We start from the raw sequence: 24248 nt of genomic DNA, 5'->3' as shown, positions 1-24248 counted from the left end.
TAACCTAGTGATGGAAAGCACCAGTGCCTGTTCCCTGTTAACACTGGCAGCGGAGCCAGCAGCTAAACGTCAACAAATGCTCCCTTCCACTTACTTAGCAGCAGGCTGAGCATTTTTATTGCTCTTGACGTTAACCAATCAGTTTTCTCTACAACCTTATCCAGCATATCTCTGCTGGATTGTTTTATCAGATCATTTTTGAAACTGGCTGTCGAAATTTTGGAGCACCTGCGTAATAATTAACCTTGTTTTTATGGTTTATACTGTATCTGTGTGACTAAGCAAGGCAATCCCACTTTCAAGCTTGTATAAATACTCTGCAGGGACTGAATTGAAAGAGCAGTCTGACCCAGAGTCTTTCTCAGTCTGCTATAAATGTTTATTTTTCTGCCTAATAGCATCTTTATTTTCTCTCAGCCTGGGAAATAACCAAATAAAGACTCAGTGATTCCCAGCAGGTTGTAGTGATTCAAGTGCCTGCTTCATGCTTCTCTTTAATTTAAGTATTTTCTTTCTATTTTGTCCTGTAGTCTACCCTTCTGTTGAACCAGGCTGGCTCCAAGCAACATTCGAGGGGAAAACAGGTTTAATCCCTGAGAATTATGTCGTCATCCTCTAACAAGCTGGTAAACATTACATCTTTGTCATGGTATCCATGAGCAAAAAAATAATAGTGTGGCTGATAGTGCTGGTAACTGACATTTCTGCATTTTATGCAGGCTTAGCAGATATCAGGGAAGTAATTGCTTTAAAGGGGAACATCACCTAAATTCAGAATCCCAACATAGTATTTCTATGACCGCAGAAAATTCAATCACTATTTGTTTATTTGTGCATTCAAAGCCAAAAACCAGAAAAATGAGTATGAAATGTGTGATGTCATAGGGTATAAGTCTGCTTAGGGGGTATTACCATAAGCACTGCTCCACAGACAACCGCCTGATTTTGGACCCACACAACGTAAATTTCCCTTTTTTACACAAATGAGATTTATTTTGTCGTAGTGTTCTCAGCTCTGAAACAGAGAATGACTCTGTATACTCAGACCATTCCCATGGCTTCTGTCAGTGTTATTTAGAACATGTCGCCAGCATAACCATTGATCCCGTGTAGTACAGCAGTCCTCTCTTGGTGCTGCACGATGCCTTTTTCTGGCAGTTTTTGGGTTCACGTGAACTTTTCTGCTCAAAGCACCGAGTGGCACTGCTCATCAATGTCAATTTTGGCCACGTGTGTGCAGTATGCGCATGCAGCCCTGCTCCACGCTGCCAGCTGTTTTCCAGGATTCCCGCTGTTATGGAAAACCTCTAAGTCATAGAATTTCTCAGCTACATTTTCCCAGACCTGAAAAGCTTTGGAATCGGTGAAAAATTATTCGAAGTTTTGGAAAACTAATGGAATTTTGTTGTGTGTAGTGAAATTCTTACAGTAATCTTCGGTTAATAACCTTTTACGAAATGTTGATGGCAAATTTAATGTCCTTACCTGTCAACGCAAAGTTGCTTCAATAAGCCTTGATGCCTTACAACATTTTGTTTACCATTACCTATGTTTTCTTAATTTTCTTACCCTATTTCATCTTTCCTGCGATGTATGGCAGCGAGCTGAAATTATGCTTGAAAAATGGTGGGCAAATAGGAAAAAGGTCATGGAACAGTGGAAATATATGGTTACCCTGGACATCATAAGTTTGAGTAATAGCAATCTAGTTTTTTGATTTAGGAGAAATGTTCCTTTTCAATGATAATTTTGGACTGTCTTAGACCATAGAAATAATATGTTGGAATTTTAAAAATGGGGGTAGTTCCCCTTTAACAGTGCTCGAAATCCAAAGTCCAAAGATGTACCTCCTTTTTTTGTAATCATTATAAATTGTTTTAAGGAATCTGCAGAGATAAATGAAATAAGAAGAGATAGGTATTACTGTTAGCTGTAAATATATTCCCATTGACTGCACTGATGTTTCTAGTCCCAGTATTCGCTTACAGAATCACAAAAACAATCACACTCAATTTCACAACTTTTATTCCCAGAAATATATTATCTTTATTTAACAACCCATTAAATTGATCTGTAGATTATTAAACTTTTCTGTCAGCTGTAATAGAACAAACTGTGATTTAAAACATAATCTATTATAGTATAATAGAAAAAGCATAATGGTTTTGCACCTTAACTTTCATGTTTATGGCCTGTGATCATTGTTCATCCACTGAACCTGCTCACTGCTGCGGCGCACTTCCTGGTTAGCTCCACAGTACTGTACTGTACATTAACGCTCATGAGTTCTTCTGTAGTTGCCAATCAAATACATGTACTTCTTGTAATTGTGTACTATTATAAATTATCACACCAAACATATGCCATATGTAAAAATGTGTTTTTTTAAATGTCATGAATGTGCTGTTCATGAGGTGCAGCTTTCACCTTTGATGCCTCTTTTGTGCTCACTGGTACGCTGGTGTACTAGTAATGACAACTAGACATGTATCAGATTATATTATTTTAAAGATACCATTTAATATTTAATTTTCTATTACTGTCACAACATTGCCAAAGTACAAAGTCCGTCATGATCTAAAAGGTTAACTTCAGTGATACTATTTCATAAAAAGATAAAAGAAAGAAAATTATCAACAACACTTTCACTTTTCAGTTATTACAAACTGAAAATACTTCCTCGAATATATCTGGGATTTTGTCTACTTTCCAAGATCAGGGCGTTCTTTACCATTTACATCTCTAAGAAAGCAAGGTGGCCTTGAACACGGATGCTGGAATAATACTCCCTTACAGTCTGAATTTGCAGGGGAAATGATATTCATATCCTAAATATGTAACATTCTGCACCTTTTTCTTTTTTTACATGGCAAGTTTGTTTCCTTGCAATCATCTGCTGTGTCTTTACGGTGCATAAACATGTCTATAAATAAACAGCGTGATTTATTAGACCTGTGGTCCAAATTCTTTGTCACAGTTAGTGAGTTTAACTTGTGCTCACCGTAGCGAGAAACTGGATACAACATGGAAAACAGGGCGGACATTGAGAATGTTTTTTAAATGTATTAAGTGTTGGAGGGTAAAATAAGACTAATTCTTTGTGTCGCTACTTTTAGCTGGTTGTGTTTTTAACTGAAAAAGCACAGCTGTAAGAGCTGTGAGAGCTACGTGACAGTTTATTTTAATTGCACAATACTTATTACCATTTCTTTTTTGTTAACAGCAACATTTTAGTTTCACAAGTTTTTAAAGTTCCAGTGTGCAGGATTTAGGGGAATATATTGGCAAAAGTGGAATATAATGTAAGTAATAAGAAGTATGTTTTCTTTCATGTGTAATCACCTGTAAATAAGAATTGTCATATTTTTGTTACCTTAAAATGAGCCGTTTATATTTATAGCATAGATATAGGTAGCAGGCCCTCATGTAGCACTGCCAGTGTTTCTACAATAGCCCAGAATGGACAAACCGAACAATTGTTTTAGAAAAGGCCTTTTACTTTTTTGCAACAGACACAGTAGTTAAGCCTCTCCTTGACAAGCCAAACTGCATTGGAAATGCACTGATTTTTAACATTAAACTTCTTTATTCTGCATTTTTGTCAGTTTAAATCAACATGTCCATTTGTTTATAAGAGTAAGAGACCGCTGCTTTTCGGCCTGCGGTAAAAAACCTTCTGAACAATGAACACGGAAGGATTCCTAACCAGTTAACACTTTGCACGGGGGGAAGTTTCAGCTGGTTGCAATCTGCAGTCTTGACCGCTAGATGCCACTAAATGCTACACACTGCTCCTTTAAAGGATTTCTTTGTGAAATTAGGCACTTTTGAAAACCTGTTTTTAATGAAATACTACAGACACTTCATATCTTCCCCATGCTTACGATTAATGTCTGTCATTGTGTGTATTTTGATGTAGATCTGGAAGTAAATTATACAAAAAAAAAAAAAAAAACAAAGACCATTTAGGGCTTTGAGCGGCCTCAGCAAAGATGTGCACTAAATGACCTAGTTCTCATTCAAGACCACAGTAGGCGCAGTGATTCACTCTACTGCTAACCCTTAAAGACTTTCATTAGTTTAAGAGGCAGGGTTCAGTGTCTCCTGCCTTTCACTTTTATTAAGAATCAAATGTTGGTGAGAATGCAGGATATTTGAACTTTTGTATAAAAATATCAACAGCTTTAGTGATTCTCAAAACCCACTGTGTATCAGATAGTAAGTGCCATCTATATGCAAATTGTAGGATGGGAAAGGGTTTAGACACCAGAATTATTCGGAGGGATTGATTGATGCCTCTGAATTTACAATATTCAAGTGTGCTTAAAATGCTGTTTTAAGAAACATATTCATTCTTCCACTTTGGAAAAGCACAGATGACTGACTACGATAGTGAAAGCTAGAAAGAATCCAGTAATTGTGTTGTGAATAATCCAGTCAAAAGATGTCTCCGCAGATTTTCGATGTCTGAGCTGGCATCATCATTTGGCGTGGAATATGAGGGGCCTCACCATTCCTGCCAGGACCTTGGGAAGCTGGGAGGCAATGACCTCCGACATCATCTCTGGAAACTCCACTTTCATGGCGTCTGCCTGGATGTAGGTGCTCAGACAGAACAGGTTGACCTTTTTCACTATCTGTCAGAAAAAAAAGACATTTGTGTTTGTCTTAGTACTAGTAGTAAAGTAGCAGTTAGATTAAAATTTCATTCTGCTGTACTCGGATCTATGAGGGGGTGTACTTCATGCATGGCATCCATGAGTTTGGTGAGGTGGTAGAATCGCTGCGAGCTGGCCACCAAGCCCTTCTCCTTCATGTGGATCACCTTGGTCAGCTCCCGGACGTAGTTTTGTCTCATCTCTTCAAATATGGCCTGACTTTTGAGTCCCTCGAGAGGCACTGAAAGCAAACAGGACACTTCAGGTTACGTAAAAATATATATTTCTCCAAATATTATACTATTTTGCATATAGAAAATGTTTACTCTTTTGTCCAAGCAAAACAAACATTACAAAAATGTAACAGAAGCGAAATAACCTTTTTAATGGTAACATGCTGCTATTAAAAACATTGTTTTTCAGTTAGTGTAAAAGTAGGACTTGATAGCAGCTGCTACATAAATCTTTTCAAGGTCCAATCGCCTGGTAAAACACTCCCTTTACTGTGCGGCTCTACAGTAAATGATCTTTAAAGATTCACATCTCTGCTCGCAACACTGTAGGTCATTCAAATGAGGTCAACATGTGGCACAAAGATTCAGGAAATCATCTGGCTGTTACCTGTGTTGAGTAATATTATGGCTTTCATGCAGAGAAACTCCTCGCGGGTGACTTGGAGGTTCGCAAACTCCTGAGGGATGAACTGTATCGCCAGGCAGAGGTCATAAATTGGAGATCTCCTCATTTGCTCCCTGACGGACCGAAACAGAAAATGATGGGAGCCTCTTTTTCATCCAAAATCATTGGATCATAACTCTTGTAAATCGCAGTGAATGAAAAACAAACTGCCTGTGTGATGATGGTTTACTTACTGACTAAGAACCAGATCAGGTGCAAAGTATAAATATTCACTGGTGACATTCTGAAAGGATCGCCAGCCGAGAGAGAACACCATCAGGTTCATCCACGAGTACTGGATAAGGGTCATCTGATCATTGATGTGAAGATTACGAAACCCTGCAAGAAAAGAAAATCTTTAATAGTATATACAAACTGTGTCATAACAGCTGTGCACTAATATCATACCCTGTGTTGCAGCACATTGGTTCCAGTAATATAGAGTGCCACAAGGATGACATTTTCGTTGTAGGCCAACAGGAAGTTGACATCGCCTGGTTCTCTTGACAAAAAGCCAATGGGACTTTTCCACTGGATTTTGGATTATTGAAAATAAGCTCTGTGGCAAACAAAATGTTATTCCCTTCACATCTTGCTCAGTAAGATAATTTTCACAAATGAACACCACTTCTGTGTTTTTTGAAGCATAAATGCAATAGCCAGAAGTAAAAAGCTAATGTTGGGCTATAAACGAACTATGTTATGGTCAGATGACTTGATGTTTACACCACAACAAGGCTGTGAAACCATGTTTGGTGTGATTAAATTTTGTAGTTTCAATTAGCCACTTGTCAGCAACCACTTCTTTTAAAGGCCCAGACACATCAAACCACATGATGACAGCTGACTGTGGCATTCCCTTATGTCACCTTGGTGTCACCACAAAGACTTCAACTGACAGCCAACTGACACACGTATTCTGTGTCGGTATGCGAAAAAATTACGTCAGTGATCGCCATTTAAAAAAAGAGACACATGATGACCATTTTGACACTAGTTAGCCAGTAAGCACATTTAACAAACAATGCAATGTTCAAAGAATAAAGGACATTACCGTGCGCCAGTGAACAGTAACACAAACCATCAGGAAATGTTTGTGCTAAAGAGCTTAATGGCTAAAAAAAAAAACTTATTTTCAGCTTATATAACAAGTTTGCCCTGATCTCAGTCTCGTGTCTTTTCTTGTGTCCTGAGCTGAAATGCCAAACATTCACTAATGTGCTTCGACCTGCACTGCCATCTTTGACGCCGATTCAACATGCTGAATTTGCTGGAAAAAAAGCAACGACGACGACAACGTGGGACACACTGCAACGATTAGAGCGACAGACGTTCATTTACAGTCCAACCATTGGCTTGATGTGTCAGGGCTAATTGACATCTAAAACTTTTGAAATTTGTGAGTGGGCTGTTTACTTTCGTATTTTATGTTGTAGAACATATTGTGAAAATCCCTAAAGCTTGAGTTAACCACAGAACATCTAGCCAAAAACCCATAAAAAAACACCACTGACTTGAGATGAGGGGGCTGAGAGTGCTAGAATGCTTACTCATTTCCAGATTTTAGGACTCATTCCTGCAGCACTATTTTTGGCTGACCTTACAGCTCTATTGCTTGAAAATCTTCTTTCAACCGCTTCCTGTGACAAATCTTTTCAAACCATTTTGTATCGCTTCTCTCACAACCAATATTTATTACTGAGCCCTCTATCTCAGTCAGTGTTTCAGGCTGAGACCTTCGGCGAGGCCTGCTGGTAGGTCCCCATGGCGACAGATGTGATGACCCTGAGCTGCAGAGAGCTGTTACCTGGCAGAGACTTGGACCACTTGACGATCCACAGCAGCTGTTTCTCACACAGCCTGTTGAGGCTGTTTAGCAGGATGTGCGGAGCATCAGACTGGGTGCTGTCATGACCAGAGTACACGATCTCTGGTTCGATGTTTTCCAGGATATTGATGATGGTTTGGGAGAATTGCACCTCACGGATTCCTGGTATGCAAGACATAGATGTCAAGGCCTGATTGTCGCCGGACATGGCCAAGTGGGACTGGAACATCAGGGACGGGGCCATACCCAAGGCTTTCAAGGCCCCAAAGCGCTTCAGCTTCCTGCCTGTGACATGAGTACAAGGCCTGGTCAGATTTGATGACAAAGAGCACACGTTGTGCCCATAAACATATCACGGAGTGTTTACTATGTGCCAAGTAAATTCAAAATCTTCAAAATGATCCTGTTTAATTAATTCATTAATTTTTGTCTTTTTGTTCTGTAGAATTTTCTCTTTGATGCTCATCATGAAATCAAAGTGTGACTTGGTCTTACATAACCAATCACTACCATTTCTGCCGCATGGGTGCATTAGCTTGATGTTGGTGTGAAAAAAGAAATCCATCCAAATGATACCTCCAAGCATCATCCCCGCTTGATAGCACTTTCGCAGGCGACATGCGGGGCAATTTTTCCTCCGAATTTTGTCCACAATGCAGTCATTTCGCCCAGCGCAAAGATAGCTATGATGGCCTGTTGAGTGAAAGGGTACAGACAACGCATACAATTTTAACAGCACTTTTTTTTCTCAAACATGCACAGAGGAGCAGAGGCACATAATAAGGGGGTAAAAGGTGTTGAAGGGCTCTTGACTATTTACATGGCTACTCCATCCACGCTGAGGCAGCGTTCGAAGGAGAGATCTAAAGAAGAAAATGAGATAGAGGCAAGGCTGTGAGGACGGAGTGACACGACCATGGTGAGACATAGTGGCTCTTATATATCTCTCCCATTGAAAGATAACAAGAAAAACAAGTCTAAGATAGAGAACATGGCGAGCACTGGTCAATGTGATACTGTTGCTCGTGACCTTTAACAACTACCATAGAAAGCCTGTCAAATTTGATGCTCTACCTCCCTTTAAATGCTCCACTTCATCCACTGTACACTTGAGATAGCAGATATCAGAGGTTAATATAAGTTACAGCCTGTAAAGTCTCATGTAGTGTTTTTATTTCATGTTCCATCTTTTAGTTTATTTTAGGCACCCTAATATTTGGTGTGCAAAATGAAATACAATAACAAAATAAAAATACACAGTCCGCGGATGGAAAACAAACGGGGAGGGCTGATAAAAACAGTCATCCTTGTTTGATCAGTTGTCACTGGCCAGATGTTCAAAAGCATCCTGAAACAGAATTAAGTCAGGGGAAAAAGCAGTTAAACTGTCTGCTGTGAACTTTACCTATTTATTTATTGACTTTATTTATACATTTTAGTCTGTTTTACTATTTAGAAGATTGGTATTTTATTTTATTTTTTGTAAAAAGTGTATTTATTATTATTTGTTTTGTTATCCTTTTATTTACTTTTATCTACTATTTAAACGTATTTTATTTCATTTATTTATTATCTTATTTATTTATTTGTTTTTATCCTTTATCTATAGGTTTTATGCTGCCTCATTGTTTCCTCACTTATGGTGTGTGTGTGCATGGGTGCAAGCGTGTGTGTGTGTGTGTGTGTGTGTGTGTGTGTGTGTGTGTGTGTGTGTGTGTGTGTGTATGTGTGGATTACTGATTGATGTCTTAGGCTTGTTTACATGTTTTCATGTTTCATGTTTACAAAAGAAAAGAAAAGAAAAAAATGTGCTTGAAATGATTTGGATATTATCAATAAGTTTTTTTTGCTCACCTTCAACAGCTCTTTTAAAAAAGACTTTACAGCTCCCGCAGGTCAGGACTCCATAGTGGCAACCAGAGGCCTCATCGCCACAGATCACACACAGTCTCTGAGGTGGCATACTGGGGAAGGAAAAGAAAAAAAAACATGCTATACTTAACTCTTCTGATGCTAAGTTATTTAAAAAAAACTGCTGATAAATTAATTCTGTCTCAACTAGGACATTCTGATTTTAAAACTTAATACCCATTTTAACCTTATAGATGTGCAATGCATTGAGTAAATACCATTAAGGGGTATATCATCCAAGTCTGAGCCTCATTATAACAAAGACGAGGCCATGAATTTCATCAAGGTTTCATTGTCCTCCACAATTAAATTTTGAGTGTCGGAGACTTAATATTTCCACAGCAATTTGTGTATTGTCTGAATTATTTGGTGGAAATTTGTTTATTGTTTTGATAAATACCCCCCCCCCCCCAATCTAAGATTATATTTTCATGATCGGCTTGTTTAACCCATGAGGCCTCTTTCTTCATGTTTGCATGGTGAGGAAAGACCCAGAGTTTATATTAAGATGTAGAGAAAGTTATTGTTAAAACATTTTAGGGGCTGTCTGCTGCCCCAAAGTGAAAAATTAAAACAGGTAAGATATGCTTCAGCACTCAACACTTCAATACAAATGAACTTGTTGCAAATTGTTTTCTTGAGAAAAAAGATGATAGTTCAGATAAAGAGAGGTGAGATGAAGTTTGTTTTTTCCACTTTCCCTGACTCAGAAATGGCAAGACTGACTCATAAACAGTTAATTGTTGTGCAGTGGAAAATAATTTGTCCTATCAACACTTTATATATGACTTTATGTAGGCCTATTTAGCAAAACGGTTGTCTTCTTTCTGTCTTTTAACTTAAACTGTCACACAAGCATATAAACTTAAAATGTTTAAATAATCTTTAATAAACACAGAAACTTATAAACTTGATTAAACATAGAAACTTATAAACTTTTAATAAACTTGAATTAACAGAAACTTATAAACTTTCAATAAACTTGAATAAACAGAAACTTAAACTTTCAAAAAACTTGAATAAACATGAAGTTATAAACTTATATTTTAAGTTAATGTGACTCATTTGACTTCGAGGTGGTCGTTAGTAATGAACTCATTACCCAGGGAATGCGGAGAAAGGTGATTGGTTTCTCTGGATCAGGGCCTGATTCTGGATCCCATCATAGCCGCTATGTGCGAACGGGTCCTTGGTCGCTCCTGCGCACTGGGACCAGTACTGGGACTCAGCCGGCTGCACCTGCCAACGGGGAACCTCGCTCTTGTACATGGCCATTTGCTGGGCTGCGTGCGCGTTGGCATTAAAGTTGATGACAGCCTTCCCGGACAACCCGCACCTTGAGTCAGTCCTCACCTGGGTCAGCGCCTGCAGCTGCTCGGGCTGGTTTAGGTCGATCAGAAAGTTTGGAGATCCCTCCAGCCCTGGGCGGGGAGCCGTGGCGGCCGGGGGAAAGCTGGTCGACTCTCCCTCGCTGAGTCCCAGCTGCTGCTTCCTGTCGATATCACAGCAGGTGTCCAGAGCAGGTATCTCCGCCGCTGGATCAAAGTTGGCACAGCGCGTGTCCATAATCACAGACGGCTCCTCTTCATCTTTGATGAATTTAAACGCTCTAGTTGTTGTTAAACTTTCGGCCACATTCGTCCTTTGAACTTTTGGAAAATCTTCCCACGGCACAGTGTCACACTTCAGATACTCACTGCTACAGTCATAAAACTGTTTCCCAGCGACAGGACCATCGAGTATGGCACAGTCTTTGAAAACTGCACTTTCGCCGCTTGAGTTTAAACCATGGAAAGGTGTGCCAGCGTTTTCAAAATTACGCACGGAGGACAGGCAGGTCAGAGACTGTGACTCGTTGGATAATTTCGGATCAATATACCCAGCTTCAGTAATGCCACCCACTCTTCCATCGGTGGAATCAGCGATGGTAGTACTGATGGTCCCCATCCCTCCGGCTATTTTATTGTCCATTTTTCTGAACTGCGGAGCGCGCCACACAGACTGGAGTGCGCGCGGAGGTTGGATGGTGTGTGATAAAGTGTGGCTCAGAGCCTTTCCTGTAATCCTCCTCCCTGTCGAGAAAGGTTGTGGCTACGTCTGTCTTTAATATAGGCGTTTAGTCCGTGCAATAAAACTGCTGCTCATAAAAGAAAACTTTGTGTTGCTGATGAGGGATTAAAGTGCGCAATTGTCAGCTTTTTCAGAAAACAAACCTGGCATGTTCACGTAAATTCCAAGTGTAGTTCCATACTGTAGTTGTAGGTGTCATGTTTCAAAGCTTAATGGGTATTCTCTTTGTTTTCTTTTTTTTTTTTTTTTTTAACAAAATCTCTCCAATCCCCCAAAGGAAGCAGGGGAACAGTCAATGCAGAGAGATGTATGGAGTTACAGCAGACCTACAGTAAAACAGAGATGGATGGATCACTTCATTATCAAGGACCATTAGTCTCCACCCTACTGTTTATGAATGAGGTACAACATGATGACACTTTTGGCCAAATCAGGAAATATTGGAGACAATGATACAACGCCTTCACCCAATCAATATTTACTCCAAACTCATCCATCTAGCCCTGCTGAGTTCAACTAAAGGTCAAGACCTCATTGTCATTATTAGTTTAGCTATATATTTCATTATAATGAGTAAATTCCAGCCATCAGAATAGGTCTGCATGTTGTTCAGAAGCAGGAGACGTGGGAGAATCAAAGGGGAACAGCACTGAAAAAATGTTATTTCAGTGGTTACTTCCATGTTCAGCTTATATTTATGAATATGAGTTAAACCAGAGAAGTCTCAAAATTGTGATGTCATAGGGCATAAAGTCTGGAGCTGCTCTAACAGTAATGTATGGTAGGACTGAATTTGAACTCATATTTTGTTTGTTTACTTTTTTATACCCCAAATGAGCTTTAACAATTTGTAGTGTTGTTAGTTTTGAAACAGAAAATGTTCCCATATTGTCACATTTCCCTGGGTGCTTATTGTAGATCTCGATTTTATACCCATCACATATTTCAGTTTCGGCACTCTTGTTTTTGTTTTTTTTTTTTTGATTTGGTAGAGTTTTTCATGTTTACTAATACTTTTGGACTGTCTTAGACCATGCAGTCTAAAACTACTACTGTGACATCTCCCATTGGTTTGTTGAGTCTGGTTTTGATGCCTCAAGTTCGGCATTTTGGCCATGACCAACTTGTTTTTTTTTAATTTTTTAATTTATTTTGCAGCCAGAAGTGACCATGTTTGTGCAAGACGCTGGAGCTGTGGAGGAGAGATAGTTGGATCTGACTAGTAGTTGAAGACACCATCAGCAGACAGCTAGTCCCTAAAGAGGCCCCACGCTTAAATATGCATAACATTCGGCCTTAACAAAATGTAAGATGGTGAGCTATATTAAAAAGTACCCCCCCTTACAATTGTAATGAATATACAAATTGGCAAAAGAGACCAAAACCCTTTTTTCTGTAATTAAGCATTAGATATTTGACATTTTTCTTTTGCTGTCTATAATTCTTAAGGACATTATGTCATCCAGTACTCTCGCCTCCTTTGTAGCCTACTTGTCTAATTTACATTTTTGTTATCACAGTTAGATAACAGAACGTCATTTAACTATTTAAGTTAATCAGCCGAGCGTGCTTGCTGCTGATACAAGTGCTGATGATGCACGCACAGGCCTTGGCCCCGTTTCCTACGTCATTTATCTGACTGTATCAGGGGGTTTCTCATGCTGTGGCCTACATCATTTTTTTGATAACATGTTCAAGTTCATTTCATCATATGTTCCTCAGATGCTGTGATGGCCTACTTTTCAATGTGACACCCAATTGTCTTTTTAATCAAATTTCTACTCTTACGGAAACTCTGGGTAAATGCTTTTTACCGGGCCTCTTGGTGTTTGTGTTATTTTTAAAAAAGGTTATTTTATAAGTGTTGCTGTTGTAATAAGTGTCACATCCATCCTTAAGATTTCCTTGGTATAAGTGCTTCACGGTAGCTCTGTTCACAGACGTGACCGCTAAATTCTGGTGGTAGCTTTTACACTCCTGGCTGTTTGGAGGTGAGCTGTTTGTCTACCTGACAGGTCAGACTGTTCTCAGACATTTGTCTTGCTTCACAGCGAGCTTGAGAGAGCACGGCAGCATCTGCTGCAACAATTTTAGAAACCCATCATCCCTCTGTATTTTGTGAGGTGAAGATAATCAACATAGATTTTAACCATTAAATATGATGCTTAAGTGATCAACACTTTAATAAAACACAACATTAAAAAATCCAGAAATTAATGTCCTGTATGAAAATGACATCCTGTCAGTTAATTTTAAGGTTACATTACAGAAAAAAATGATTACTTCATAACATGAGATTTACAGAAACCCCTGTGGGCAGCAATTATCAACAAGTTTTCATTTATTTTTATGTTTTGTCTGATTTATGAGCCTGCCACTGAGACATCCAAACATTTGCTTCTTTTTTCTATCTGGACTGCTCTTCTACTCCAGATGGAGAAATCACCTCTAAATCAAACAAAAACAGCTGGGAGCAGGCAGCACCATCATATGTTAGCAGACAGTAGTGCATACAAGTGTAACAGAGCCTCTGCAAAAAACCACCACCATGTGGTTAACTGTACAGACACTGAGAAAAAAAGGGATTTCATGACTTTTCCTCCCAAAGGAATACACTGATATTAAGTGGGATTTTTTTAAATACAGAATATAATTTGTTATCAGTTGTTTTTGTCCAAAAATGTGTACTGTATTTTTTTTTAACTGAAAAAAAGTTAGTGTGCAGAAAAGCCTTAAAATCTTAAGTTGACTAAATTTGAGAATACAAGATGAGGTAATTTTGTAATTATTCAACTTGTCTTTTAAAATTCAATAAACTTAAAAAAAAGGCAGCCTGGACACTAACTTTTTTAATTTGAAACAAATACTTTATTTATACAGTGTATAACGTTCAGCTCAGCCGTTTGGTGGAGCACACTCCGATTGATCTATGTTTTCTATTCAGTTTATGCATGTTATGCTAAAGAAGTCCACTAGATGTTGCTGTCTTTAAATGGTCTGCCTTTTCAATTCCCCTCCTACAGGAAGTGAGTAACGAGAACTCACAGGGCTGTGTGTGTTGGGATTTTCAAAGGTAGGCATATATTTTCACATCATACTGTAGTTTCAGAGGTCTCACTGAACAGAGTTATGTAACTTTATACAAAAATCTAAAAAGGGACAACTTTTTTTTTGTAAACATGCCCAACCAAACAGTTAATTTGTCTTTTTATGGTAAAAGCTAGCCACAACATATGTGCTTTTTTTTTTTACACATTTGTACTCTTGCCATCGTACCAGCACCTTGACTAAAGCTGTGCACAGGCAGTTTTCTATTTTACCATAAAGGGACGTCTCAACTGTTTTGTTGAAGCCACTATTTAAAAAAATAATGGGTCGATTTAAAGAAAAAAAGAAAAAAGTTATTATTGCCCCAACAAAAAAGATGTCATTGCCTTTGTCATAATGAATAATATTTATAATAAATTACTTAATAAAAATCACATTCATTATTGGTCACCAAACAAAATAAATTTAAAAAGAAATCATACAATTGGTACTACTTCAAACTTCAGATGTTGATTCATGTTGGTTAACTAACATATTTAAAGCATTACAATGGTGTTTGTTGTGTTATTTGTGAAGGAACATCTCAACTGTTGGGTAGAGGTATGTATTTTCTTTTCTTTTTTTTAATGGGGACTATTAAAAAAAGTTATTGCAATGAGGAAATAAAATAATGCAAAGAAAAAAAATGCTTTTTTTCTCAGTGTGGCCAGTTGACCTTTTGTAAGTACAGTGTTTCCAGAAAGTACATCTCTGATCTTGATATTATTTAGGAAACTATAGCCAGCTCATTCCTCCGCCCTTTTTTCTGCTGAACATGCACGACGTCTCCCAGTTGCCTGATGAGCGTCGCAAGTGTCTCTGTGTCATGGTTCGCCCTCTCCAGCAGCTCAAAGCGGAGACCAGAGATGTCCTGTTTGATCTCCTTCAGCTCACCTGAGGGACAGTACGTGGAACATTGTAACATCCTAATTCATTCATCCAGACAAAAAAAACCCTGCTGTATGCAGAAAACCTGCTGAACTCACCCTCATTTATTTCATCATTGTCTTTATCTCTCTGTGCTTTTAAGATGTATCTTTTGATGAGGCGGTTCATTATATCCTGGATTGAAGAACAGAGGATACAAATCTTAAGTGGTAAGCTAATTGTTTCTTTAAAAAAAGGTTAGTTAAAGGAAAAGAATAGCCGACACTTGCTTCAGTGATCACATTTGATTATACAGTTTCGATTTTTACTGACACATTATATACCGCAGATATTCATTTGAGTGTCCTCCTGATATGAGGTACTAAAATAATTTTAAAGTTAAAATAACAGTGCATTGTCAAAAACATGCCAAAAAAACCTGTAAAAAGTACAAGAAAATGACCGCAGAATTAGTTTAAAAAGAGAAAAGTTTTAAAAAAGAAATTACTTGAAAGAAGTGTTTAAAATATTTTTAAATGTGTAATTCTGATCATTAGAAATAGTTTTTCCCTAGCTTTTTAAATTTTTTCCCTAGACACATTCTTTTTTCCTATCTTTTTAAAAGCAATTTTCTAAATCTACAAATTTCTTGAAAATTGTGAAAAATGTATTACCAAGTCACTCATGCCCTTTTCCCCCATGTATTTAAAAAAAAAAATCCCAAAAATTTGCTCAGGGTTCAAAGGTTAAAATTCCTGTGAAAGATGTCTGATAGCAGTACAAGAAAAGTGATGTCGCTCCAGGTTACAAAGGGTTATTCAGAATTAGGATATGAAAACTGCTTTACTTGGTGGCAGGTCGGATTAAGTGTTGCTTCCACACTCAGATCTTCCTGTTGCCTCAACTAAAATTAGAAACAACAACAAAAAAAGAGAGAAAAAGCACCATTGATACCTATTTAAAAACAAGATTTTATGGGATACTCTTTCACCTGCAACTTATAAATGTGACACTAGAGGGCCCTGTAGACCTGTTTCAAAGAATATCTGTGAAACAGGAGTTGTGTGTCTCTAGTGTCTCTAGTCATCAATCTACATTCAACAAAATAATCATTTTCTTGTTTGTGTCTGCAGCTAATGCTTCACCTTGTTCAGCTCCATCTCATCAGTTGAATTTTCTTTGCTTTTGCCTTTAGGTACATCCCAGAGATATTCTCTTATTCCCATCAAGATGGAAATCACAGACCTGGGGCTTGGTACAAGGTTGAAGGGCACAGGAAGTGTGCCGCCCTGCTCAAAGTATGAGAACCAGAGTTTAGCTCTGGCAAACTTCCACTCAACATCAGCATCATCCTGCAGCAACAGAGGAGAAATGGTAAGAACAGGAAGTTATGATTTTACATTTCTAATTTGCAACTTTCATACACTTATGGACATTTGCTTTTTTAATCTGCAGCATTATTCTGTAGGGGAGTAACGATACATCAGTTTGAACTGATATATTGATGCAATGATATCGTTCATGTAAATCAAATCAAATTGAAATTATAGTGTGGCAAACTCAAAAAATAGCATATTGCTGTCTAAAGAAGCTGTGTAATATTGTATTGTGATGAATCTTGTGATTTACACCCCTACTATTGTGTAAACAACAGCACATTCACAAAACTGGACTGAAGAGTTAACATCAATTGACATTTTTCAAATTATTACAAAACAATAATGGTCTTACAACAAAATGGTCACTCCCTGATCCAATATGTGACAAAAAAAAAGAATAATGAATGGTTAAGACACACCTCAATTTCTTGGAAGGAGCTGTTGAACATGGCTATGAGCATATTCAGCAGGACGATCACCATGATGATGTTGTACACCCCGTACAGAACATAGCCGATATTCTCAATGAACTTATGGTCAATGTTAATGACCACTGACTTCACTTCTGACAAGCCAAAGATGGCCCAAAATAGAGTTTTAAAACTCTCTTCGAGCCTGGAGGGATAGAGAAATGGAAATTGGACAGTGCAACCGATGTGTTCATCTTACATAATATTCATTCAACACAGATTGTATCCAAAGGCACAATCAGATGAACATTTTCAAAGTTTTTCTCAGCTAAAGGTGTTATTGCAGTAGTCAATAGTCGGCACTCACGTTGTGAAGGCATCATTGTGCTTGGCCCCGAGGTAGTACGAGTACAGATTGAACATTCCCACCATGAAAGCTACAAAAACTGTGATGAAAATCACCATGAACTTAAAGATGTCTTTTACTGTTCTTCCCAGAGAGATCTGCAAAGGCCCGAAGCTCTCATTGGCAGGCAGGATGTACGCAATGCGAGAGAAACTCAGCACAACTGCAATTGCATAGAGACCCTCAGAAATGAGCTGCGGGTCGGAGGGCATCCAGTTGACTCGAGCTGAAAATAAACAACAGTTGATAGCTTGTTATGGTGCTGCAGAAAAAGGCAGTGATTATACTTTTCACAACTTGGTGAAGAAATTATTTATTTATTTTAATAGATTCCCTGTTCTGGGTCTCAAAATTATGGAGGAGATCAATAGACTTAGATCAATATGTTTTAAAAATGAATATACAGTGCAACATCAATGCAAGCAAAGATGTAAATCTGAACCAGGAAATAAAATTAAAGGAATGGTTTGGGTTTTTGAAATGGAGTTGTACAGGGTATTTATCCACAGTCAGTGTATTTCATATAGTATAGTATGTCTGTAAAAATGCCCCCAGTTTAGAGAAGCAGGCTGGAGTTAAATACGGAAGCTAAGCAATCTACTGCTGTGTATGGGTCAGCAACTAAACAAATTTTGCCACCATAAAAGATTAATATCAGTTAATGTGTATACTGTACTAAGGGTATTTTCACCATTTCCTTCAGGCAATTGGTTTAATGGGGAAACCGTTAACACTTCATTTCCCCATCTATCCGCTTGTCAAAGCCACCAGATGTCATTGACAAAAACATAAATTTTACCTCCCTGAACATGTGAGCTGCTGGTCTACTGCTGCTTCTATTAGTTAGTGAGTCTGTGATTCTGTGTGACTTTGGTGAAGCTGAAGTAACCCTTTTAAGCGCCAAAATCTCACATTAACACACACAACACATTTTTCAGTTTATCAGACAAGATATTAGACGTTAGATATAATCTCAAAGTACAAATATGAACGGAAATGTAAAGAGACATGGAAGGAAGAAAAAAGAAAAAATAGGAAAAAAAGGAAACAAACAAGTTAGAAAACAGAAAACAACAAAACAGATCATGTGCGTTGTAGTGCATTTTAGCACATAGACCACTTGTGGAGGTATGAATTCAAAGTTCCAGGCCAGGCTGACTATTCACACAGTTTATCAATGGGTGCCAGTTTTTTTCCAGTTTGATGTTCAGCATCACATCTTTGATCCATTGGCTGTGTGATGGAGGGGTTATATCCTTCCATTTAAATAGAATTGAGGATCTAGCTAATAGGGAGGAAAAGGCAATGACCTAAAGCACATTTTGTAGGGGGTCTCCTTTGACAGTGGCACATTGCTTCGCCTCCATGTTGGACTCCAAACTGAGGCCATGCCAACTGCCATCCACTGTGTGTAATACACTGACAATGGAAAAAAAATCTGAACTATCCCTTTAATAAAACATATATAAGGCTAACTATATGTTTAAAAATACAACAACAACAAAAAAAACAATAATTTATTAAGTCAGTATTTAAAATGCTTGAATTGTTGGTCAGCACTTACCCAGTTGGAAGTACTGTATCTCAAATGGCAGGGACATGTTGGACAGGTCAGTGTAGTGCTGGTCAACATAACACTGGGCAGAATATGCGTGCCAGAAAGCCATTAATCTGGCAATAAAAGAGGTCATAAAAATGGCCAAAATACTGAAGTCAAGAAGGTTCCAGGGCTCTGAGATATATTCCCGGATGTCCTGCGACCAAATATCTTTACATTCTTCCCAGATCTTCCCTATAGGAGAAAAAAAAGACATACATTTTGTTGTCAGTCACATTGTTACACACGTAAAGTCATGATAAATAAAGCTTGAATTATAGTCATATCACATAGGATGTCTCCAGGCAGATTGTGTGTGTAATATGGCTTTAAGGGCTCTCCCGTAGTGAAAGTGTCACCTTGCCTTTTTCGTCTTTGGAAAGTCATTATCAGTCTGATTTATTATATTGCATGTGGTAAGAATACATTATCTAGGTAGGCAATTTCCAAGCTTGATAGATGTTTGGAGATTTAAAATCCTCCAATTACATGCAGTGTCCTTGACCCTGCATTCACAGCAGCGTGAGGTAATTGTAAAAGTGGGGGAGTGCCAGAAAGATGGGAGAGGAATAAATTAACTTAACATGAAGGTACTAATGTTGGAGAAAGATTCAACAGCTAGTTATGACTGTATACAAGGATGTGTAAAGAATAGGGTGCAGGTGGTGACCTATGACCCAGGATATGATGAGAATCTCCATCCAGGTGAAAGGGGTGGTCTTCATACGAAACAGTTGTGAGGGGTGATCGTGGGTGGTCATGTTGGGCAGCAGCGATGTCCCCTCAAAACGGTCTGCCGCGTTCAGGACCAGTAGGCAAAGAAATATCATGAAGGAGGCTGCATGGGCCACAAATTTCAGGAAAGGTCCACACATGAGTTTCCCTAACTGACACAAGACAGGGAAGAGCAAACAGAACACAATTTAACATGATTTTGAGAGAAATAAATTTCACATTTTATTTTATGAATATATTCTCTGATAGAGTATCACCTTTGCACACAGTAGCTTTAGAGATAAATCAAAACTTAAAGCTTGAGTAGGTAGTTTCATTTTGGCTTCATTGGGCAAAAAGCCCACAATATTCTTTTAGCATTCAAATGGACTGAGACAAAACTAGACTTCTGCACCTCCTCTTGACTCAGTTTTCAGGCTTTTAGAAAATCAAGGCTGTGACGGGAGACTTTGGCCAATCACAGGTCATTTCAGAGAAAAGACGTTCCTATGGTCTGCTCTACAATTGCAGGCGTAGCTGCAATTAAAACCACTGAACACCTGATTCAATGGCGGAAATTCCTGAGGAGAAAATTGCAATTTCAGCACAGGTAACAACTGCCTCCACTGCAAAGCAGTCCAAAAAATGAAGACGGACTTAACAAAAACAGAGTCTAAAAGAGAGTCTGACAATTAACAAAATAAAATATGGGTAAATATCAGCAAAGTATTTCAGAGATGGACTAAAATGTTGCTAATAGTTTAGCCTTCTGTTAACTGGAGCTAAATTCTCACAGCTGCGGATTCAAGTTCATGTTTATGTTGCTAGCATTAGTTAGAGCCTCGAATCACAGTGTGTTCTCCACCTAGCTGCAGCAACTCTGATCGTGGCAGTGCAAAGCCCTGCTCTAGGGGACCCGACAGCCAAACTCCCTGCCAGATCAGCAAACTTTCTGTTGCTGCTGTTACACAGGTTAGGCCTGGTGCTGTCACTGGCCGCCAGCCCGGTGTGACACCCAGGGCTGAAGGGGTTTGCGCAAGCAGAATTCGAACAGTGACAACTTCCAAACAAAGGTCCGTCTCTCCTTCCAAGGAAACAGTCCACAGCACTGGGAAGTGAGTCAGAGGGAAGGTGGGGTGGCTAGCAGCTAAGTCTTATCCCATTAATGGTCTGATATACAGAGAGAGAGAGCAGGGCAAGGAGGAGCTGAGTGAGTGAGTAACTGTACAATGATATTGGAATAAATAAAGTATGTGAAACATTGGGTCCCCTGCTTTACGACAGAAACGTGAAAATGTCTTCCCTATAGGCAGCCCTATGTTAAAAGTGACAGAATGGCCAACTGTAACTGAACCAGTCACCCAAATCAGAAAAAACAACAGGTCTGAAAAAGTTTTCTGAGATTATGTAACTAGTTAATCTGGCAGTCCCACAACAAGCTAACAAACCCACAGCCCTGACATATTATTGCCTTATAAAGGTTTTTGTGGCCAATGTGTCAACAAAATTGGCCTTGTAAAATGTCCAGTAGACAAAGAGCAACATTAGTCATGTCGAAGTCCAGCGTTCACTCACCCTTTAGTTCTGTTACATGTTTAGAATGACAGTGAAGACAGTGAATGCCAAATCTAAATATTAAGTTAAAACAGTGTGTTTTTTTGGTACGAACCTTGCTTGATGGTGCTATCCAGTACAGAAAGGACAGGACAGGCAACCCAACAGCTACACCAAGGACAAGAAGGATTTTAATTGCTGTGGTTTGCTGACGCAATCCAGACAAGTTCTCGTACCAGATGGAGAGGAGTTGCTGTTGGCAGTTCGGATGAGCTACAAACTGCCCCCGTTGGTGGGATGTGTGAGGAGAGGAGAGAGAGAGTCAGGGAGGAGGATTATCAGAGGACATAAGAGTGCAATAAAAACACAGGGACAAATGTGAAAACATCCATTCTAATCCAAAAAATGAAAGTGCTTTTCTCACATGCTCACCTTTTTCACTTCATATTTTATTGCAAGTTTTAACCTGATGAGGTTTTGCCGACCAAAGCTCTCAGAGCTTTGACATGATGCCGTGTCCCCGTTTAAGATGGCCTTCACTTCCTCTGTGTTTCGACACAAATCCAGCAGTCCCACCACAAAGTCTTTACACTGCATGGAAAGCTTCTTGTAATCATTCTAAAACAGACAGAGGAACATTCATAGCACCTTAGTCTTATTCTTTTATGAGAAACTAACAACACAAGATATACAGCTATTTTCTCTGTAATTTTAGTTTAAGAACAGGCGTATTTAAAGAGACAGTTTTTTGAAGATTTTTTGAATTGTGGTTGTGTGGGGTACTCGTATAGTCAGTGTATTACAAACAGTAGATGTCTGTCTGTACACCCCCAGTTTGGAGAATCAGGCTGGAGTCCTACATGGAAGTTAAACAATCTATTGCTATGGATGGTCATCAACAAAATGTGTCAGAGAGAATCAGTTTAGGTGTATGCTAGTTTAAGAATATTTACACTTCTTTACTGTAATGTCAGTGTCAGTGATTTTCAATGGGAAATGCTGACTATGGATAGGTACTCTCATACAAACCCACTTAAAAAAATCCAAACTATCCCTTAAACACAACTACTGTACCTTGAACTCCTTCTCAATGTTGGCCAGAACTGCAAGCTCATTGCTCAGCTCCAGAGCTGCCATCACTGGGTCCTCATTGGAGAGGGACAGATACGCCGGACTGGCCAGACATTTATACGCATTGATGCGTGATTGTGAGTGGCTAAATGAGTCATACCTCTGCTGCTCGCTGCAGGTCCTACACTGGCAGAAGTAGTCGTGGGGCCGCTCTACACGAGCCCCTTTCATAAGAAGTATATGCACGATTTCATACTCATGGCACTGGGAGGCCAGGATGATGGGAGTGATGTCCTGAGAGAAACGTGTGCCGTCCTCATCATAGGCAAAGAAGTCATCATGTGTATCCACCTGGCTGGGACTGTTAGTCAGTCTTTGACTGTCTGCAAAGGCCTGATGGCTCAATATTGCCTCCACTATTCGGATGTATCCTTTACTGATCGCCAACAGCAAAGCATCACCAATTCTAGCCAAGTCTTTCTTCCTGAGTAAGAGCTTAGTCACCTCTAAATGCTCATTGGCAACTGCCAGCTGCAGTGCATTCTGGCCCATGTAGTTCACACAGTTGATGTTGAGGTCTGGCAGCTCCTCGAGCATCCGCCTCACTTCGGGAATGTTGCCATATTCTGCAGCATTTAAGAAAAGTTCCTCTGTCATAGAAAGACAGGACATGGATTGAGCATGATACAGGTAACCAGCTCCCCGTAAAGCTTGTCTCCGAGGTTTGGCCACAGCCTGCTGTAGCATCATGGCTCCTCTTTCATTGCTTCTCCTAAACACAAGTAGACATATTTGTGACGATATGATATCATTATGATATAATATGAACACCTTATTTGTTTACATTTTTTAATTTTTATGCCAAAATAGAAAAAAACTCAAACTCAAATCCAAATCGCACATTTTTTTTTGATTAAGTCTTACAATTGAAGGTCCAGTTTGTAGGATTTAGGTGGATATATTGGTGTAAATGGAATAATAACCTGAAAATAACCAGAAAATAAAAATGTCCTTGTTTTCTTAGAATGAGCCATTTTATTATATTTAGAGAGCAGGCTCTCATCCTGCCGTGTTGCACCGCCATGTTTCTACAGTCGCCCAAAATGGACAAACCAAACACTGGCTGTAGATAGGGACATTCATGTTTTCGTGTCATCTAGCAAAGTTAGCAGCCCCTCCATGACAAGCCAAACAGCATCAAATTTTTTTTAATTTTTTTTATGTGAAACTAATTTTTTCCCCCTTTTTTTTTTTTTTTTTTTTTTTTTTACTGTTTTTACCGGTTTATATCACAAGGTTAATTTGCTTTGGAGAGGAAGAGACCTCTGCGGATAATTTCGCTCCTGGTAAAATCCTCCTGAACATCTGGATTTTATGTCATCTGCTGGGCTAAGAGAACCATCTCTAACATGCCAAACAGCACTGGAGAAACCCTTATTTGTAACATGAAACAGCTTTGTTGAGTTTTTTTTAAACTGGTTTAAATCACCAGGTCTGTTTGTTTTGGAGAGGAAAAGACCTCTGCAAGTAATTCTGCTCCTGGTAAAAACACCCAAAACATCTGGATCTTAAGTTAACTGAGAAAAAAATTGAGCAAGCATTAGCAGGTACAACGCTAACAGCCCGTCTGCAATGAGCTGAACAACTTTGAAAAAACACTTGTAATGTCAAAATGCTTCATTTGGTGTTTTTTACTGCTTAAAATCACCCGGTCCATTTGTTTTGAAGAGGAAAAGACCTCTGAGAATAATTCGGCTGCTGGTAAAAAAAAAAAAACCTCCTAAACAATAAAAACTAAGGGAATTTTTACCGTCCACACTTGGCACATTGGAGAAGTTTCAGCTGATTACAATCTACAATTCACTATTAGATGCCACTAAATCTCACAAACTGTTCCTTTAAATTCCTACAATGAGACTTTAATTAGACTTTTGGTTTTCATAAATTAACATCATACATTTCCAGAAAAAGACCTTAGAAATGAGACAGCAGACCTAATAAATGGACAACAGTGTGCA

At 38.8% G+C, this 24248-nt stretch overlaps 3 protein-coding genes across 6 annotated transcripts in view; 1 reads left to right on the top strand and 2 right to left on the bottom strand.

Annotated features, from left to right (window-relative positions):
* The window catches only part of LOC121942898 (rho GTPase-activating protein 42), an 87596-nt gene extending 84472 nt beyond the window's left edge, over positions 1-3124 (top strand). For all 4 annotated transcript variants that reach the window (XM_042486197.1, XM_042486196.1, XM_042486195.1 and 1 more), the window contains one exon: positions 531-3124. In XM_042486197.1, the coding sequence (XP_042342131.1) occupies positions 531-619 (89 nt within the window). In that variant the 3' untranslated portion in view covers positions 620-3124. The remainder of the gene's footprint in view (positions 1-530) is intronic.
* Positions 3125-4350: 1226 nt separating this feature from the next.
* pgr (progesterone receptor) lies at positions 4351-11077 on the bottom strand. Its single transcript, XM_042486410.1, has 8 exons — positions 10178-11077; positions 9019-9128; positions 7741-7857; positions 7144-7449; positions 5531-5675; positions 5280-5410; positions 4742-4899; positions 4351-4637 (listed from the first exon to the last, which is right to left on the bottom strand). Exons 1-8 carry the CDS (start codon positions 11044-11046, stop codon positions 4482-4484), a joined length of 1992 nt encoding a protein of 663 aa, XP_042342344.1. The 5' UTR covers positions 11047-11077; the 3' UTR covers positions 4351-4481.
* A 3882-nt stretch (positions 11078-14959) lies between these two features.
* Positions 14960-22980, bottom strand: trpc6b (transient receptor potential cation channel, subfamily C, member 6b). Its single transcript, XM_042487000.1, has 11 exons — positions 22234-22980; positions 21592-21777; positions 21275-21439; positions 19562-19778; positions 18859-19086; positions 17256-17520; positions 16898-17093; positions 16245-16451; positions 15947-16003; positions 15219-15294; positions 14960-15126 (listed from the first exon to the last, which is right to left on the bottom strand). The coding sequence occupies exons 1-11, from the start codon at positions 22978-22980 to the stop codon at positions 14960-14962; spliced, it is 2511 nt and encodes an 836-aa protein (XP_042342934.1).
* Positions 22981-24248: the final 1268 nt, after the last annotated feature.

This window comes from Plectropomus leopardus, chromosome 5 (genome assembly GCF_008729295.1).
Source record: "Plectropomus leopardus isolate mb chromosome 5, YSFRI_Pleo_2.0, whole genome shotgun sequence".
NCBI lineage: Eukaryota > Metazoa > Chordata > Actinopteri > Perciformes > Serranidae > Plectropomus > Plectropomus leopardus.
The sequence above is the reverse complement of the archived record's forward strand: the minus strand, read 5'-3'. Positions and strand labels throughout refer to the sequence as shown.

Coding starts and splice junctions, on each gene's coding strand:
- pgr (XM_042486410.1), bottom strand. CDS start 11,046: ATGGACAATAAAATAGCCGGAGGGATGGGGACCATCAGTACTACCATC. Junction 7,450..7,740: donor AGCGGGGATGATGCTTGGAG/GTATCATTTGGA, acceptor CTCATGTCACAG/GCAGGAAGCTGAAGCGCTTT. Junction 5,411..5,530: donor CCTGATCTGGTTCTTAGTCA/GTAAGTAAACCA, acceptor TCGGTCCGTCAG/GGAGCAAATGAGGAGATCTC.
- trpc6b (XM_042487000.1), bottom strand. CDS start 22,980: ATGATGCTACAGCAGGCTGTGGCCAAACCTCGGAGACAAGCTTTACGG. Junction 21,778..22,233: donor ACATTGAGAAGGAGTTCAAG/GTACAGTAGTTG, acceptor TGTCTGTTTTAG/AATGATTACAAGAAGCTTTC. Junction 16,452..16,897: donor GCTCCTTCCAAGAAATTGAG/GTGTGTCTTAAC, acceptor CTGTTGCTGCAG/GATGATGCTGATGTTGAGTG.